Raw genomic sequence first — 19,839 nt, 5'->3', positions numbered from 1 at the left:
CTGAGCTTGTGAGCTCACAATCTGCAGGTGGGGATAATGCCTTAATAGGCTCAGGTATATCCCCAATAGACCTCTTCTCATGAGATTGTTAGCCCACTCGGCAGCAAGCCACTTGCAGTGGCTTAGTGATGGGTCTGGCTGGAGTGCTCTGCTGGGTTCTCCCCTCTTGACGTCTTCCCTGATCATGGTGGGATAGACCCCCAGCATCCTTTGACCTGCTCCATCTGCATATCCCATTCTGGCGAATGTGGGTTCTCCCCTCCCATCCTGTAAAGAAAGCAGGATTCCATCTCCCCACCCCACCCCCAGTTCTCCAGGGGATTGGAGTTTGTGTGGTGCTTTCGGGTGTGGTGCAACTTGGAGGAGCAGTGTCATGGCTTGCAGAAGTGGCACTGGCATGGTGTGGCATTTAAAAGGGCTTTTGATGTGCTTCCCCTGCCAAGGGTGCGAGGGGCACTCTGAAAATGCTCGATCTCACTTGGCACGCTCTGCGGGGGATTGTAGCAAATCATGGCCAAGCGGCTGATGCAGTGACACTTTGTCCACAGTCTGGCCATGGAGCTGGCTGGGATCGGGTGGCTGGGATTGAGCTGGCTGGGAGGCCGAGAGGTAGGGAGAGGTTCACCTCTCCCTATACTCCACTTAGGCTAACGGTGGCTAGTTGTACATCTGCAGCATGAATTGGAGTTAGTAATCTGAACTCCGGTTAGTGTTAACTGCTCTTAATGTGTATGTATGAATCGGCCTATTGACACTCTCAGAGAACTCCAGAAGGTTGATGAGGCAACATCCATCTTCTGTGCTTGTCCCAACACCCTCCTGGCATGTCCCTATATTTCATGCGGTGGCTGTCAATCCAAACAGCCACTCTACACATTCTCCAAATACTAGTTTAAAGCTCTCTCACACAATAAAGGGACTTACCAAAGGAGTATTGGGACATATATGGAAGATGTCAGAATGGACATGCTTCCAAGCCTTTCTAATCATGTATGGTATCATCTGAACTGGCCTGAGGATGATAGTGTTTGTGCATAATACCATATACTGTATTGAAATTAAGGCTGAAAGCTAAAGCTAAGACTGGTTAGTCTTTAACCAGTATAAGACTGGTTAATCTTTTCACCCATTATAACAGGTGAAGACAAATATTAATCATTGAGGCTTGGAAAGAAGGAGGAAGGTGGCGGGGGCGGGGGCGTAATGCAGCACCAACAAGTCAAGACAAAAGAAGCGGAAGGCGGAAATTCCCAAAGGTGCTGATATATTTTCATTAAATACTTTATTTGATACTGCCTGGCTTGTTTCAAGTATGAGATGCTCTTTGTCAGAGGCAACTTAAGTAAATAACGTTAATCAAAATTATTTTCTGCTTACTTGTCTCTCTGGGGAGAACACACCACCAGGCATGGATGTCTTTTGCAGTGGTGTGGGGTATTGCCTCTGAAGAAGAGCATCTCACACTCAAAACACATCAGTAAATATTGAATAAATTATTTAATGAAAATTCAGCACCTTTGAGAATCCCCCCCCCCCGCCAACACACACACACATTTTTCAGGCTTGGAAAGAAGGCCACAATTTGTTTGCTTGTTTCACTCTCTTTTTACGGTGTGTCGTTATAATAGGGAATGAAAAAAGAAAATATTATAGATGGCCTTTCCATCAAATAATGAGGGCTGGGGCAGATGTAATGCTGCCTGATTTTCTAATCATGGTTAGGAGATCAGGAGAGCCCTGTCTGCTCCTATGCTTCTCTCCCCATGAACACATTAATTTCCTGCCCTTTCTTTTTCAAAGCTAAGCATGGCTAGCAATATATCAGTAGTGGTGTTTTCACTAACCGTGATTTTGAAATCCACCTCTAACCATGGTTGCAAACTATGGTTTGGAGCTAACAATAGTTATAAATACTTGGTGCAGATATAATACTATTCATGGGTAGCACCAGAAAAGGAAAGGAAGGGGAATTGGCATGAGAGAGCGGAGAAGGTAGAGGAAGGAACAAACAAGTCCATGTGGAGATCCTAATAATCATTAGGAGACTGGGCAGTCTGGACAGTCTGCATCTGTCCAAAGTAGCCACTTCTATCTGTTAAACTATAAGTCATCTTACACCTCAGTATTTCGAAGAGGTTTTGGTAATAGAAAAATCTATTTAATTTTATTTGGTTAATTAACTGATTAATCACTTAAAAGGCAGATGATTAATCAACTGACAGCTCTAATTATAATATTTGCATAAAACAAGATAGCATAAAACAAGTCTACCTTTTATGGGTGCTACTTTTCACAAAAGGCAAAATGCTAGTAGTCATTTGCATATATTTATATGCAACATATTGAATCTGAACATATTGAATTCTTTTAAAAAGAAAGGCTCTGTTCCAAAAATAGTGATCAGGACAGTTCGGAATTGTCCTTAATTTCCATTTCAAGGACAGAAGACAATACAGCATTAATTCCCAATTGTTGCTAATTGCAGATATAAACATGGCTGGAGAACCAAAACCCAACAGACCCAAAGGGCTGAAGAGAACAGCATCTGCCTTGTACAGGTAGGTTCAATGGTTAAGGCTTCTACCGCTTGAAGTGAGATATTTTGGCAAGCATAGCCAGGGCTATTCATAACTGTATTTCTCATGTAACTTGGAATCTGATTCTGCCTTTTTGATATCTGTCCCCACTTGTGCCCTCTGCCCACCTCATGTGTTCTATGTGGGCCTTAAAAATCATTTGGAAATCTCTGCTGATGCAAAATGCCATTGTAAGAGTTTTGGCTGATGTCAGTTTTGGGGAGCATTTTATTCCCTTGTTGTATCAACTGCACTGTTTCTGACCAAAAATTGAAAAGTGTTGGTTATCATCATCTTGAAAGCCTTAAATGACTTAGGGCCATGATACCTAAAGGACCATTACCCACTCACCCACCGACCACCCCCAATGAATCTTCCCTCGAAGGAAAGTCTGGCTCATTCACTAAGGTCCTCTGATGAGGTCCTTTTGAATATATCCCTCTGCCTTCTGAGGTGCAGCTGGTGGGGATGCGTAAGAGGGCCTTTTTTGTTCTGGTACCCACGCTATAGAACTTCTTATTTGTTAGCCACCCCATAATAAATTGTTCCCAGGGCGGCTTACAACAGAGGCTTAAAACATACAATAAAAACACATAACACATTAAATCATAACAGGCCAAAAAAGGTGAAAATACAATACAATACAATACAATACAATACAAAGCAGCTTAAAAACTCATTTTAAAATTAGTTAAAATTAAGAATCAAATCTGAAAAACCTGAATTTAAAAGGCCTGGGGGAACAAAAAGGTCTTTACTTGGACTTCTTGCCCTTGAGAGTCATTTATCTCCCTCTATGACACCATTCTGCCATTGACTGAAGATTATTTTATCCTGACATGTTTTTGATTTATCTACTGCTTAGTGCTGTTTTTGTTATTTACTGGCTCTCTCTCTTTTCGTTTAATCTGCTGATTTTTTTGTGTAGAACTTTTTGAATTGTGAGCCCTTTTGGGACAGGGAATAATTTTATTCTGTTTTCTATGTAAACTGCTCTGAGAACGTGTTGGGTTCCCCCCCACCCCAGTTGAAAAGCAGTGTATAAATAGTCTTAATAATAGTAATTGTTTGTTTGTTTGTTTGTTTGTTTGAAAAAGCTTAACTGGTTTTTAGTTATGTAAGCTGTCTAGAGTGATTTCAATGTTTTTAAAATTGGGAAGGCATGGTTGCCGGGTCTTGACGCCACTGCACCGGGTGCGGAGGACAGTGGTGGCCTCTCCCTACCTGCCTGGGTAGCGGCGCCTCTCCAGGGCCCGTCGTATGATGAGGCTTCCCCGACTGCTGCTGCAGGGGAATGCCGCTGGCCCTCTGTGAGCAGCAAGACTTTGCCATCCGGGGATGGCGTAGCCTCAAGAGATCAGGGGCACGTCTCGCGAGATTTGGGCCGAGATCTTGTGAGATCTGGCAGTCTCGCAAGACTTGCCCCACAGGGGCTAAATGAAGCTGGCCCAGCCAATGATGAGGGGCCGGTCAAGGAGGGGGGCTGACCAGGCAGGAGCCCAATGACTCCACTGAGCAATGCGAGCAGCCAGCAGGCAGAGATTGGCTGGAAACTGCCATCCATGGAGGTCACAAACTTATTTATTTATTAATTATTTATTTGATTTGTATACCGCCCTTCCAAAATGGCTCAGGGCGGTTTGGAGGAGGACGACCAGTGGCAGCCCTGCCCAGAGTCCCCCAATGCATAACATAATAAATACGTTTACATAACATAATAAATACATTTTTTAAATTCCCCATGATATTGACTAGAGCCAATGGGACCAAATGGAGTCCCATTGCCTGGAAACCTGAAACCAGGCCCCTGTTTACCACCGTTACATCCCCAGCTGCCAAGACACAAAAGAGTATTTAAAGAAAGTATACCATAATGATCTATCTTGATGATCACAAGAAGAGTTCCTTACCAAAAATGTGGAACATGATTTACAAGTAAATCATCAAGAATACTCATGGATCTGTTTTGAAAAGGCATAGAGCAGAGGCTCTAAAACTTGGGTCCCAGATGTTGTTGGACTACAATTTCCATCATCCCCCAGCCACAATGGCCAAAAGCTGATTATGCAAAAGGCTGATTATGCAACAGGCAGGTCCTCCATAAGTTCTTTATAGACATTTTAAAAAAGTGAAATGTTAGCCTTTGAATTTGAATCTGAAATTTGACCTCTGCATTCAATGTTTGGTTGCTTGGGCTTGTCTCCTATCCAAAAAAGGTTGCTTCCTGATTGGGTAAATAATGTGAAATGATTGCCTGTCTGCTGTCAGTTATTGTCAAGTACCAACTGTTGTTGTACATCAGCTATCAGTGCCAGTATTAAATATTATGGAATGTCAAAAACCAACTATACTGTTTTTGATGAATAATATTAGAATATTCAAAAAGTCATCAAAATGCCCAGAGGAGAATTTTAAGGTCTTTCTTTCTTTCTTTCTTTCTTTCTTTCTTTCTTTCTTTCTTTCTTTCTTTCTTTCTTCACTTCATCTCTCTCTCTCTCCTTCTCTTCCCTTCTGCAATACCTAATCACCTCTTTAAAATAAGTTCTTTTAACCTACTTTAAAACTGATCTGAGAATGAATACAGATTATTGCTGCATGTGTGTGTGAGAGAGAGAGAAAGAGAGAGTGGGGAGGGAGGGAGAGGAAGAGAATAAGTTATATGCTTTCTAATCTTTTGTCCTTTTCTTGGAAAAATTAATAAAGTTAATGACTCGCACACAGTGCAGCACCCCACTGGCCGCAAAGTGCTTGGGACAGTACTTAGCAATGCTTCCTCCCTCCCACCATTAGGAATAATGGGAGAGATGGGGCTAAGCACTGGTGCTACTATTAGGACACACTGAACTTCTCCAACAGTGTCAGTACGGTGTTTAGATGGATGGAACCAGCATGGGCATCCTGCTTTTGGGTTAGCAGAGTGATGTGCTGTATGTTAATCAATGTATTTTTTTTTAAAAAAAACTGACTATAGGGTGACAGCTTCCATTCAGAGAGCTCGTAGAGACTGGCCATGTTAAAAGGCAAACATTATCATGGCCTTATAGCCATTGGGATATGTTAGGTGAACCTGCCCATCACTGGAGTGCCACCTGTATGAAGGCTGTCTACTCATTTGCTGTCCACCTAACTCTGATTTGCTGGTATAATCATGATGCTAATTCGGCCTGCTTGGAGGGGCCTCTCTTCAACTCAGCCCCCTTTGGGGACCCGCTTTGCTTCAAGCCAAATGCTTCAGCCACCAAAGCATTGCTTCGAGTCCCCCACCCTTAAAACTACTTCCTGAGACCAATAGGGAGGAAGCAAACCTCTATTCTACCTCTTAACTCTCTTCCATGAGGGAGAAATGACCACAGCCTCAGAAAAGACTAAGATCCCAGGAGCACCCACACCATTCCATAGATGCCATGGAAAAGGGAGGTGGGGTCCTTTTAAAAGTCAAGTCATGGAAGGCACTAGGATTGCCAACCAGGGACTTTCATAGAAGACATGCAGCTATTTGGGGGACTAAGCAAACCTTTTTGCATGTGTTGTGGCCTCTGAAGTTCTGAGGAGCAGGTGGAACATTTTGTTCACTCAGAACACTTTGCTCTCAAGAGAAGTTTCTCTTCCTCTGTCTCCTTCCCTTTCCTACAGAATGAAGGTTCTGCTTCAGTGGCAGATTGCAGAGCCACATGATGCAGGAGCATGGATAGGTTTCCTTCATGAAGTGGCAGAGGTGGTGGCAGCTAACTAACTTTACTCAGGTAGCAGGTAGCCGACTAACGTTACTCAATTAGCAGCTCCGCCTGCTAACGGAGTAAAAAGGCACCTTTTAAAGTGGTGAATCTCTTCACTTCTATTTATCAAGGGGAAAGCAACTAGCCCTATCCAGCCCCAGCGCAGCATTCCTTCAGTGGCTGATGCTGGTGTTACCTTGTGTTTCCTTTTTATATTGTGAGCCCTTTGGGGACAGGGGAGCATCTTATTAATTCATTTTCTTTGAAAACCACTGTGAAGCCTTCTGTTGAGAAGCGGTCTATAAATGTTTGTAGTCTCAGAGAACATCAAGTGAGTGGGAGACTGTGCATGTACTGCTGTGTCAGCAAGCAAAGACACTGGGTCGCTAGCTATCTGGCTGCCCTGCCTCCAGCCATGAGGTGATGTTGCTGGCCTGGTTGGGGAGAGCAGATTGGCTGATCCGTGGCGGGGAGGACAGAGGATGGTGTGTGCAGTAAACCAAACCAGGAGATGAGTTTATGGTTAAGAAGCAGAGGGCTTGAGAATTCTGCACCTAGACAGCAGACTGAGCAGACATACAGCTCACCTGGTCATCCACTTCACAGTGGTGAGCTGAATTTATTCTCATATTATCCAATTCTGTGTGTGTGCGCGCGCGTGTGTGTGAATATTTCTGTGTGTGTGTGTGTGTGTGTGTGTATAATACCAACTTTTTGAAGACATTTTTTGAGGAAAGTGTCCTCTATTTCCACTTTTTTGGTTATGGATTTTGACTTTTTTCACCATCTGGACCTGGCAACCCTATAAGGCATGCTTACTGCTTCTTGGTGGGAAGTACAGAGGAAGAATAGAGGCTTATCTCCTGTTCCCTGCTTGTCCTGTAAGTAGTATTAGGGGTGGGGAGACTCAAACAAAGTTTCATGGGGCTGAAGGGTTTGGCTTTGTTTGCTTCATTTTGACCCCAGTTCTGCCCCCACCAGTAAGGCACTTCACTTTGTTCCAAAGGGGGCTGAAGTGAGCCAAGCCCAAATAGGCCCACGAAGCTTCACACAGACCTACTGCTAGTTTTGTAGAATCATGTAGGGTAAGCAGTAACTTCTATATATTTTTTTTAATTGTGTTCCTCAAACACAGTTGGGTTCTACATAAGCATGGTCAGATGCAGAGTGAGGTGGTGTGGAGTGGAATAGAATCAATCCAGCTTTGGAGAGGTTTGAGTCAAAGAAACTCAGCAGATATACAAGCTCTCCATTCTTTGCCCACCTCTCCCTCATTCCAATAATCTCTTCCACTCTGTCTCTTTCATTGTATCATTTTTTTAGGTAAATCTTAGAAGTCGCTTTAGCTTAGCTTCTGCAACTTGGGGAGTGGGGGAGCCCATTTGAAGATTAAAGGCAAACACTATATTACTATATAAAGCAACTGTTCTCTTATTTCACTCTAGGTCTTTCTTCTCTGCCCAGTCTGATATTATGGCCTCATCTTTGTTCTGCTTCAGTGGCAGGTTGTGTTCCCTTCAAGGAAGCAAACACAGGCACATCAAACACTCTTGATGTTTCACTTGTATTATTACGAGATGAAAAAGAGGGTAATCATCTCTAATAATAAATAAGATGGCAAAATTGGGGGCATTTAGAGGGAAAGGGAGGCAAGGGGCTTTCCACCTTTTAGCAGAATTCACTGAAATCTTAACACAATACCTTCCATAGCTGTAGCTGCCTGCTGAGGAAGGGCGTGAACTCCCTGAGTTCTGGTGCTGAGGGATGGATAGAGCTGTGCAGAGCCAGCACCAGGGGTTGGCACTGTTGGACAGCTGCCAATGTCCATACCTCAGCAGGGGGCCCACTGCCAACCATCGCAGCCCATTGGTCCTGCTCTTTCTTTTCCTTTTCATCACCCAGTGCAGGCTTCTTCCCGCAGGAAAGCTGGCTGATGAGTGACTGAGCAGATGGTCATAGCTGCTGGTGCATCTCCTGCCTGCCACCAGTGCCATATGCTCATCTAAGGGTGGTGATAGCAGTGAGGAGGAGGAGCAGCTGCCACTTGCTTGCCTTACATTGTCCCTCAGGATACAGGAAGGGATTGGGTCCAGGAGGAGAGGGCATACAAGTTGGCAGTGGCAATGGGGGGTAAGGTGGGACCACCTAAGGAGATTTGCCCAAAGCTCTTCTAAATCGGGAGAAAGTGCTGGGGCTGTATGTATTCCATATGGCAATTTTATTTGGTACTGTGTATAATCTGGATTCCTCAAAATCTCAACTTCTGTTTTAAAAAAGCAAACACAACCAAGTTTTCAGCTCAAACCCTAAATAGCTTGGGCCCTACAAATCTTAGGGCCAAACCAGATGTGATTTTAAACTGGGGAAGTGCAGAATAAAATGTCTTACAGAAATCTGTTTGGCTTCCCTTGAAATTTCTCAGATGTTTCACCTTGGGAAGCACCCTAAAATTCATGTTGAAATAGTATTAATTGATGCTGTTCTCATGCACAGCCAAGACCAGCAGCTAAGGCAGCCATGCCCGGCCATGCAGTGTTGATGAAACTGCCTCAAGGGTGATTGGTTGGCACCCCCAATTCGGGAGAACATGGGGAACTTAGCTCAAAAGGGGAGACAGTTCCAAGCAGTCTTAATTTGTGCAAGTGTATGAACTCAAGAAAATTGGCTTGAGAGAGAGATTTTAATTAAATCAAAAAGGAGTTTATTGAAAGAAAAATAATAAAAGTAGAAAGACTAAGTTAGTAGATGGTCCTAACATAAAAGCAAATAAAAATATGTTTAAAAACAGACTATTGTCAGGCACAATTAGCTTGAAGTTCCAACTTATGTGTAAATACCCAGGCAGGCTAGAGAGAGTTACTTTAAGATAGGTGAGTAAGCTTTCAGAAATAAGAGAAAGGAATAGATTCTGCCCTGAAGGAGCCGGGCAAAAGGCTATATCACCTGTCCTCATGAAAATCCGACGCAGGCACCTGGAGACTAGCGTCCATCTGGAGAAGCAAAGTGGGGTGCAGGAGAGTTGAAGGAGTTAGTGGGGTTCCTCACAAGGAGAGTTCCAGCGTGAGGCCAGCTGGGTAGATCAACAGGGGGACCTATCTGAAACCAGGCACAATGAGCTAAGCCTCAGCGTGAGGACAGTGAATTGGCCAGACAGGTAATGACTTCAGCTCAGGTAGCCCCAATGGAGAGGGAAATACTTGTAGCAGTGTGGATGAACTTTAAATGCCCCCTGAGCTACATTTGCAAAATCTGGTCAAACATGTCCAGTCAAGTCCTGTAAGCAGACGTTAGTCCATGTATGACAATGGGGCAGGGGTACCTTTCCATCCAAAACCCCATTTACACCTGGGATACAAAGTTACCCTGGCACTTTTACACCCACAGACATACCATTTGTGGTGACTACATGCTATATAGGGGTATTGTGTACTGGGATGCCAGTGACACTGTTTTAAAAGGACAACTCCACAGAATTAAAAACCTTTAAGCTATTGCACAAAGTGTTTGTCAGAGGTTGAAATTTGCCCCATAACTGCTATTGAAGACTAAACCTGGTCATTGTTCAGTGTTTTCAGTGGTGCTTTAATTTACTGAATAGATGGTGGCTGTTGAGAAAAGCTGGTTTTCAGGCTTTTTGCCAATGCACCAACCCTGCCTCACAAAACACAGTCATATAATGATTAGATGCTGAATTGCACTCCATCTTTTTAAAAATCCTGGGTCATTTTTAGGTATAATATGTGGAATATACAGGTTGATCCGGATCTCTTTAATATGAGCCAGCAAAGAGCAGGCCCAGCTGTACTTGAATGTGTGGGAATTCTCCAGGTGTGTGGGAGCTCCCTCTTCACACAGATGAACCAACCCTATGGGAGAAGGGGGAGGGATTTTCAGTGGCAGACAGGAGCAGGGATCTGAAACCAGGTTAGTCGCATATGTGACAGAACGGAAGAATGAGGGAATTTCTCCTTTAAGCCCTTGAACAATCTTCAGACTGAGGGAAGGGAATTTCCAGCAGTGACATATAACCATGTTTGCAGGATGCAACTTTACTTGTACATGTTTGTGGTGGCGGGGAGTGGGGGTTGTTTGTTGGAAACCTTTTGCCTGTGTGAGTCTATGATTAGAACAGGAAGAGATGCAAGCAGTGCTATTTATCTCTAGACTCCAGAGCTAATGGTCTAATTGACTGAAATGCCAAGCATAATCAGGTGGGAAATATCTCCTTGTTTTTCCTCTTACTGCACCTGGGATCTGAGTATGAAAGGATTGCTAGCTGGTTGCAGGTCTCTGTGGTAAATACAGAACCATTCTTTCTCTCTTCAGCTGACATGTGCAGCATCAGATGTGACGATTCTCACTTTCCCCTCTTTCTCTCCTGGAATGCCTTTGAACTATCTTGATAATTATTTCCTGGTAATTCTTTACTCAAAACCAACTAAGTGCAAAATAAGCAAAACTATGTACATATGCTTGATTTGCATAAATTATTCACATGGCAGAATGGATCGGCTTGACGCAGAATTTGAGTTGCTTTGGTGCTGATTTATTTGTTGGTTCCTCCACAGCTGTGACTGCTTGGCCTTCCACTTCTGAAGGCTTATCTATATGATCAATCCATCCATCAAGATTTTTATCCCAGGGCCAAACTGCATCTTCTGTTAAAGATATTTTTTCATAGGTTTTTTGCATATCCTCAGTTTCTGCACATCCTCTGATTTGGCCCTTAGATTTGTAGAGCCCAAACCTATTGCTTCACCAGGCATAACCCTATGCAACAGACAGGAGTGAAGCCAGCCGAGCAGCGACCTGGGTCCAGCCCCGCCTGGCAGCCCCTCCAACGACATCCCATGACCATGACGTCACATGCACAGGATGTGGCTGAGCCCCAAGAGAATCCCCTGTCTGCCCACAATTGAGCACTGCAGCTTCCCTGTCCTTTTCAGGCAGCATTTGCTGCCTAAAAGCATCTATTTCTCTCTCTCTCAGAGGGGGAGAGAAAGGGAGAATAGGTGCTTTCAGGCAGCAAGCACTGCCTGAAATGACGAGGAAGTGCTTTTTGGGCTCTTCGGAGCTTGAGGCCACGCCCCCTTCATAACACACAAAGGGGGCATGGCCTCAGGCTCTGAAGAACCCGAGCGAGTGCTTCTGTGTCATTTCAGGCAGCGCTTGCTGCCTGAAAGCACCTATTCTCCCTTTCTCTCCCCCTCTGGAAGGAGAGAGAGGAAAATAGATACCTTCAGGTAGCAAACCCTGCCTGAAAAGGACGGGGAAGCACTTGCTTGGGGTTCTTAGTAGCCCAGGTGTGGGAAGGGGGAGTTTGCTCAGAGCTCTTCCGGTTCCTGACCCATGCCCCCTTGGGGGCTTCAGCAGCTCCTACCGTTGGTGGCCCGGGTTCTTTGAACATTTTCACACAATGGTGGCTACACACCTGGCAACAGAATTGGTGTTACCAGTCCTCCAGGACTAGCCTGGAGTCTCCAGGAATTGGTATCAATTTCCAGGAGATTGTTGAAAGCAATCAGGGAGACATTAATGGCTTGGTATTGGGGAAAACTATTGGGGGGGGGCATGAATCTCCAGGAACAGCTTCAGCCAGAGTTGGTAACCCTAAGCAGGAGCAACAGATGCAAACCAGAGAACTGGGGTGAGCAAATGCAGTTTTCTTAATTTGCCCAGAATAACTGTGTTGAGGCTTTAATTTCATTTGTTTATTTATATACTTATATCCCATGCTTCCTCCATGGAGCCCAGAGCAGAGTACATGGTTATGTTTATCCTTACAAGAACCCTACAAGACAGGTAAGGCTGAGAGATGAGTGACTGGTCCAGAGTCATCCATGGCTGAAAGGGGATTTGAACTCGGGTCTCCCAGATCCGAGTCCAAATCTCTAACCACTTTTCCAGCATGACACCCAAGTGTGTGAGCAGCCATTCACAATCCCTAACTGAACCTAGTTTTTGTTGCATAATCATTCAGGTCAGTGGGCATTGTTGCCATTTCAGAGCTGTGCAGTACAGTTCTTTCTTACTCTTAGGGCTGTCACAGTTAAAGAATTCTTAGTTAATTATTCATATTTACTTAAATTTGCACATGCATAGAACAGTTTTTTGGAAGAAAACAGCTATCATGCGTAAGTGGAAAGGAAATACCTTAGAAGAGGCTTTCTTTTCTGTGTGAAAGAGGAGCTGGATGCTTCTTCTAAGATGGTACTTGTCACCTGCAGTTTTTGAAGAGAGGAGGGAAATTCCCTATTGAAGGGGAATACTTCTAAGAGAGGAGGAGAATACTTCTTCTAAGGATGCTTAGAAGGGGAATACTTCTTCCCAGACTGTGCTAGTCACCTGCAGTTTTGTAAGTACATCTATTTAAATTAAAATGTATTTATTATCTGCTTAACCAGTGATCAGGGACAGTTTTTTAGCAAACTGAAAGGGTTTTTTAATTAATAATCAGTCTATTTATAAGACAAAAGCTGCAAGCCTGTGCACACTTACTTGGGAGTAAATCCCATTGATGTCAGTGGGACTTAATTCTACATAAACATGCTTGGGGTTGTAAATGTTGCAGCCTTACTTATTACATTAGTTTTCCTCTCTACCTCCCCTCTCCTGCCACATAGCTGTCACTATTGGAAATCCCAGCCGATAGGAGGGCCTTTACTTTGGCACACTGCCACACTCTCCCATCAGCCATTCTAGAAGGCAGGTTTAGGAAGATCACACTTGTGGAGAGACGATATCCTTGCAACACAGGGCAGGTCGAAACCACAGTCCATGTTCTCCTGTTCTGCTCCTTCTATAGAGATAGCCGCGCCAACTTCATCTCACCAGCACTCCACAGGCATCTTGGTCGCTCAAGTAAATTTGATACCTTGCTGCTGCTCTCAGATAAAGATCATGGACAACACTGCAAATTTCTGTGCTGCCACATGCAGAATCCGCAGGGCCCTGACAACTTCCTCCTAGAGGGACTGTGGGCTGAGCCTACATAAATCCAGGCTCAGCCTCTGCTCTCACATACATTATTCATTCATTCATTCATTCATGCAGTTCGTATACCACCCTTCCAAAATGGCTCAAGGCAGTTTACAATTAAAACAGAACAATTAAAATCAGTTAACAATTAAAACAGAGATTATAAAACACCATAAAACAATAATTAAACAATCAGAACAATTTAAAAACCCAGAAAAACCAGGTTACAACATTAAAAACCCTTTACAACAATTTAAAAACCCTGGAAGGCCAGGCCAAACAGAAAGGTTTTAAGGGCTCTCCTGAAGGCCAATAAAGAGTTCAAATTACGGATTTCTGCAAGGAGTGCATTCCATAGTCCAGGAGCGGCTGCAGAGAAGGCCCGCCTCTGAGTCGCCACCAGATGTACCGGTGTAACTGGAGATGGACCTCCTCAGATGACCTTAATATGCGGTGGGGATCATGCAGAAGAACGTGTTCTCTAAAATAACCTGGACCTAAGCCATTCAGGGCTTTAAAGGTAATAAACTTTGTATTTTGCACTTTGTATTTTGCTTCTTCTAAGAAGCACTTTGTATTTTGGCTGGAAACATATTCATATTATTGTAACCTCCTTTGAATTACTTACTTTTAATCTCTTCTATGTTCTTTTAAACACCCATAACTATTTTTAACTATTAGGGAAATGGCTTGACTATCAAGCCAGAGGTTGCCGGTTCGAATCCCCACTGATATGTTTTCCAGACTATGAGGAAACACCTATATCGGGCAGCGGTGATATAGGAAGATGCTGAAAGGCATAATCTCATACTACACAGGAGGAGGCAATGGTAAACCCCTCCTGTAGTCTACCAGAGACAACAACAGGGCTCTGTGGTCGCCAGGAGTCAACACCTAGTCAACGGCACACTTTACCTTTATTATTAAGTACCTTATGTTAAATTTACTTTCACCTTACTACTACTAAACTTTTTATAATTCCATAGCAGTAGTTTTAGCAATATTTTATATTGTATTTCATAACCCCTGCTTATATCTTATGTCTTCCACCCACTTCTTTTAAAATTACCCTTATGCTGGTCTAAGACTGAAATAAAGATTGATTGATTGATTGATTGAGATTTGCTATCAGAGCTAGCAGGGTCTCCCCAACTGAATGTAGTCGTGTACGTTGTGGAGCAGCATGCATAAAGTTGCCTCAGTTGAGGTTATGCTGGGTCAGACCATCTGTGCTGAAAGGACACAGAAAAACAGACCAGGCACTAATCAAATACTTGGAACTAACAATTTCATATGTAGCCAAATGAAATACCATCAGCTCAGATGAATTGATTGGGTTGCAGCACAGTGTAATAACAGGTGCTGGGAACCATATTGCACTCTGGTCAGCTAGAATGAACCTGGGGTTAAAGAAGGCCAGGCTGATGTGCTAGAAGACCATATATAATGGCTCCTTCCATGCTAACATCATGTTAATATCCAGCATTCTACTTCTAAGCACATTTACTTAGAAGTAAGTTCCATTTATTTCAGCAGTACTGAGGAAGCTGCCTTATACAGAGGAAAGATCATTGGCCGATTTAGATTTGTATTGTCAGTACTGACTGGCAACAGCTCTCCAAGGTTTCAGAAAAGTGGGGGTGTGCAGAAAAGGTTTGAATTGAATCTGGTTTGAGTTTGGACAAGACATCACCCCCTAAAGGGGGGCCAGTTGGAGTCTGAGCTGAACCAGGCCCAGTTCGGATTAAACTGATTTAATCGGTTAATCACCCTGAACTTTGACCAGTTCAGGGTGCTTGTAATGGGGAATTGGGTAAGGATTCCTCTTTACAAGCAAAGAGGAAACACTAGCAACTAAAATTGAGTTGAAAAGGCAGATGGGAGGTCACCTTTACATGTGGCCACGCAGCAGTGGCAGCAGCTCCCCTAGGCCCTTCTGGCGCTCCCCCCCATCAGCAGAGGCCTGAATTGAGTACTCTCCAGCTTGTGCTGATGTGGGGGAGCACCAGTGGAGCCTAGGGGAGCTGTCAACAAGGAGCCACTGCCACTGTATGTAAAGGTGACCTCCCATCCGCCACCACCCCTGCCCTTTTCAATCCCATTTTAGTTGCTAGGGTTCCACCTTTGCTTGTAAGGAGCTTCCTCCTTACCAGATTCACCTTTACAAGCATCCCAAACTGGGTTAAACAAGGCTGATCCAGTTCAACATGGTTTGAATGCACAAACTGAGCCTCTGGCCAGTTCAAACAAACTGGTTTGCGGGCTGGCAGTTTGGTTCAAATTTCCATACACACCCCTATAGACAAGGATCTTTCCCAGCCCTACCAGGACGTGCCAGGGATTGAACCTAGGGATGTCTTTATGCAAGATATGTAGTCTGCTACTGAGTTACATAGAGGTTGTTACTGCTACTGAGTTACGTAGAGAGTAAGTATACGCAGAGGTTGTTCTCATGACCAGCCTAACCCTGCCTAGGCTGCCCCAAGTACAGGTGAAACTCGGAAAATTAGAATATCGTGCAAAAGTCCATTAACTTCAGTAATGCAAATTAAAAGGTGAAACTGATATATGAGACAGACGCATTACATGCAAAGCGAGATAAGTCAAGCCTTAATTTGTTATAATTGTGATGATCATGGCGTACAGCTCATGAAAACCCCAAATCCACAATCTCAGAAAATTAGAATATTACATGGAACCAAGAAGACAAGGATTGAAGAATAGAACAATATCGGACCTCTGAAAAGTATACAGTGTACTGTGCTTGATTGGCCAGCAAACTCACCTGACCTGACCCCATAGAGAATCTATGGGGCATTGCCAAGAGAAGGATGAGAGACATGAGACCAAACAATGCAGAATTGCTGAAGGCCGCTAATGAAGCATCCTGGTCTTCCATAATACCTCATCAGTGCCACAGGCTGATAGCATCCATGCCATGCCACATTGAGGCAGTAATTGCTGCAAAAGGGGCCCAAACCAAGTACTGAATACATATGCATGCTTATACTTTTCAGAGGTCCGATATTGTTCTGTTCTTCAATCCTTGTCTTCTTGGTTCCATGTAATATTCTAATTTTCTGAGATTGTGGATTTGGGGTTTTCATGAGCTGTACTCCATGATCATCACAATTATAACAAATTAAGGCTTCACTTATCTCGCTTTGCATGTAATGCGTCTGTCTCATATATCATTTTCACCTTTTAATTTGCATTACTGAAATTAATGGACTTTTGCACGATATTCTAATTTTCCAAGTTTCACCTGTAGGGTTAGGCTGGTCGTGAGAAGTGGCGGGATCCTCACGGATCCCTCCACTCCCCGTATATCTACCCCCCTTAATAAACCCAGCTTTTAGCCCAGGTTAGGGGTGCTCTTGCAACCTTAACCCAGTTACCGAGAATTGTGTGATTCAGCCCAAGGAGTCACAGAGATGGGTGCATAGAGCGCCCATCTGATAGGGGAATCCCCAATGCAATGTGCATGCCGCGCATTGCATTGAGCAATTCCTGGAGACTGGAACAACAAATTCTGGCCCCAGATCCCTCCACCCTGCTCTGTGCTTCATGGAGCAGCACGGAACAGGGCTGGCTGTGTGGACACACGGAAGGCGTGCTATGAAGGAAAGTTAAGTTCGGCCTTCCCTCACCCACTTGCAGCCCACCCAGGATGATTGTGTGACTCACTCCTTAGCCTAAGATTATAATCCTGCTTCAGATAGGTAAACTGATTGACATCCAGACTAAATTACTCCTGAGTAGTCCTATTAAAAGTAAGCAGCCCTTTAGAGTAACTCTTGAGTGTTCATATTAAATAACTTAGTCTGGATGTCAGCCATTGTATGGAAATATTTCCCTAGTATCAGGATAATTGATTATAATAATGGGTCCCTGCCAGTCATTAGATTATGAATCATTGAACAATGCCATTTCAAGGTGGTGGTTGTGTTTGTGCTGTTGCATGTATTATGTTTAATTGCATGAGACATTGGAAGGGAATAGATGTCTCCTAAGCTCCCACTTCATTTTTGATACAGTCCCAAATTAGAAACATTCTGGAGTAATTATCAAAAATAGAATTATGAGGAACTGAATGAGAGAAGGAGAAAAGAGAGAATAATCACATCTGATCTGTCAAGTGGCTTCCTAACAAGAGAGGGAAAATGTTTACCCACCCACCAGAGAGACCAGCCGTCAGCCAGCTGTTACATTCGGATCCCAGTTGGGGAAAGAAAAAGATGAGGAGCTGTTACTCGCATGGTCATTCTTGGTATTTCAGTCAATTAGGCTATTAGCAGTGGAGCATAAAGGTAAATAGCAGCTGTTATCGGTGCACATCCCAGCACTTAACTCTTTCTCTTTTGTTAATACCTTCCCATTGGTAGAATCAACAGGGGCCCAACTGAGACAGTTACACTCTTATATATACTCACAGTCAGAAAGCAGGTACAAATGGTGTCCTTTACAAAAGCTTTCCAAAACAGAATCTAGAAGGGTGGTCCCATCTAGTTCAATAAGCGAGGAGAGCTGGTCTTGTGGTAGCAAGCATGACTTGTTCCCTTAGCTAAGCAGGGTCCACCCTGGTTGCATATGAATGGGAGACTAGAACTGTGAGCACTGTAAGATATTCCCTTCAGGGCATGGAGCTGCTCTGGGAAGAGCAGAAGGTTCCAAGTTCCCTCCATGGCATCTCCAAGATAGGGCTGAGAGAGATTCCTGCCTGCAGCTTTGGAGAAGTCGCTGCCAGTCTGTGAAGACAATACTGAGCTAGATAGACCTAAGGTTTGACTTAGTATGAGCAGGACACGGAACAAATGGCTACAATCCTTCAGAGAACTGAATGCATTTAAAATTGCGCTTCCTATATTCCTAACTTCTTCCTATATTCCTATCTTCTTATGTTCCTACAACCCTTGTTATGGGAAAGAAAGTAAATAGGATGCAGAAAGCTGCTTACAGAACAGGTTGTTTGTGCAAATGAGACAATCCAAATGCTGCAAGTAAAGGCAAAAAGAAGGCCCTGCTACTGGACTGGTGTTGTAGTCATGAAGTTTTGTTTTGTTTTCCTAGTGCTGAACCTAAGCCTACCATTCAAACACATTGGCTGACATCCAGACTAAATTACTCATAAGCAAAACCATTAAACTGAGTCATGATTAACTTGTCCCCTTTCAGTAGGACCACTCATGAGTAATTTAGTCTGGATGTCAGCCATTGGCCACAGTCCAGTGCACAATTAGGCACACATTAAAAAGTCTATTGAAATCGGCGTAATTTTAAATGCATTCAGTTCTCTGAAGGATTGTGGCCATTTGTTCCGTGTCCTGCTCATATCAGAGACGATGAACAAGTCTGCCCCCCTTTCTTCTTATCCTTATTATGGGATATTTGTTAGCACAAGTTCCTAGTAATGATGATGCATGATGCTTCACTTTTCTCTTAGGAGCCCTTTGCTAATTTAAGTAGTGGAAATTAAAATCAACTAAACCAGAGGCCACCATAATGATGCATGGCATTTCCGCATATCATGTATTTGCCCACAGGGGTTGTTTATTGAGAACAGCATGATTTATGGCGGAATCAGATTGTCTGCCACAGCCTTGTAAATCTTTGCCTACAGCTTGGGAGCGGGTGGTATTAAATTCTGCTGTCTGTTCTTGAGGCTCGCTCCCATGCAGAAGCAGTGGGTAGAAAAGAGAAACACACTGTGGAGGAAGATACAGGTGTGAGAGTGGGTGGTGGCATACAGTTACAGCACATTGATTTTTGAGCTATAAACCATAGAGGAGATTATTATTGCTATCAGTGGTAAATTCATCATTCCTTAACTATTAGGGGAGGAAATTATTTATTGCCCGTCTGCTGTTTCTGATTAAAGAGCCTTTCCGTGCAATCCTAAGCACAATTATTCAGAAGGAAGCCATAGTGAGTTTAGTGAGGCAGCTTTGATGATGATTTTTATCCAAGGCACTAGCCCTATTCAGACAGTATACTGTCTTTGCATACAGGTGTCTGTACACATTACAGGAGGACCTCGATATCCATGGACTCTACATTCGGGTATCCGTGATCACGTAATAGACACCCAACATTGGCATACACAGGGAAAATGGGGGGGACGCATTGACCTTGTGTACCTGCGGGTCAGGGATGGCCGGAAATGATCGCAGCAGTCATTTCTGGCCGCCATTTTTGTGTTTCGGTGCCTCAAAATGACTCAGGTTTTTTTTTAAAGAGAAAAAAGTGATTTTCAGCCGATTTGGGGGCACATTGTGACTCAGGCACAGCTAAGACAGTAGGCAGCTTCCCCCCGACATCCGCCCCGAAATTTGGTGTTTTGTGAAGTTTTCCGGAGACCAGGAACCTAACCCCCAATTCCCCATTTCCCAGATGACTCAATATTCACGGTTTCCATGTCCACGGTTGGTGTGTGGAACGGAACCTCTGCAAATATCGTGGTCCTCCTGTACAAGTTTTTGTATGGATGAATGTGCATGCATTTATTTTTAAAGTGAAACTGTGTACAGGCCCCCTCAAATGTAGGGTACACATTGTGTCTGAATAACTGT

At 43.8% G+C, this 19,839-nt stretch overlaps 1 protein-coding gene across 4 annotated transcripts in view; it reads left to right on the top strand.

Annotated features, from left to right (window-relative positions):
• Positions 1-19,839, top strand: part of RALY (RALY heterogeneous nuclear ribonucleoprotein) — a 376,843-nt gene that overhangs the window by 326,012 nt on the left and 30,992 nt on the right. For all 4 annotated transcript variants that reach the window (XM_053248764.1, XM_053248765.1, XM_053248766.1 and 1 more), the window contains one exon: positions 2,486-2,558. In XM_053248764.1, coding sequence (XP_053104739.1) covers positions 2,486-2,558 — 73 coding nt within the window. The remainder of the gene's footprint in view (positions 1-2,485; positions 2,559-19,839) is intronic.

This window comes from Hemicordylus capensis, chromosome 4, assembly GCF_027244095.1.
Source record: "Hemicordylus capensis ecotype Gifberg chromosome 4, rHemCap1.1.pri, whole genome shotgun sequence".
Taxonomy (NCBI): Eukaryota; Metazoa; Chordata; class Lepidosauria; order Squamata; family Cordylidae; genus Hemicordylus; species Hemicordylus capensis.
The sequence above is the reverse complement of the archived record's forward strand: the minus strand, read 5'-3'. Positions and strand labels throughout refer to the sequence as shown.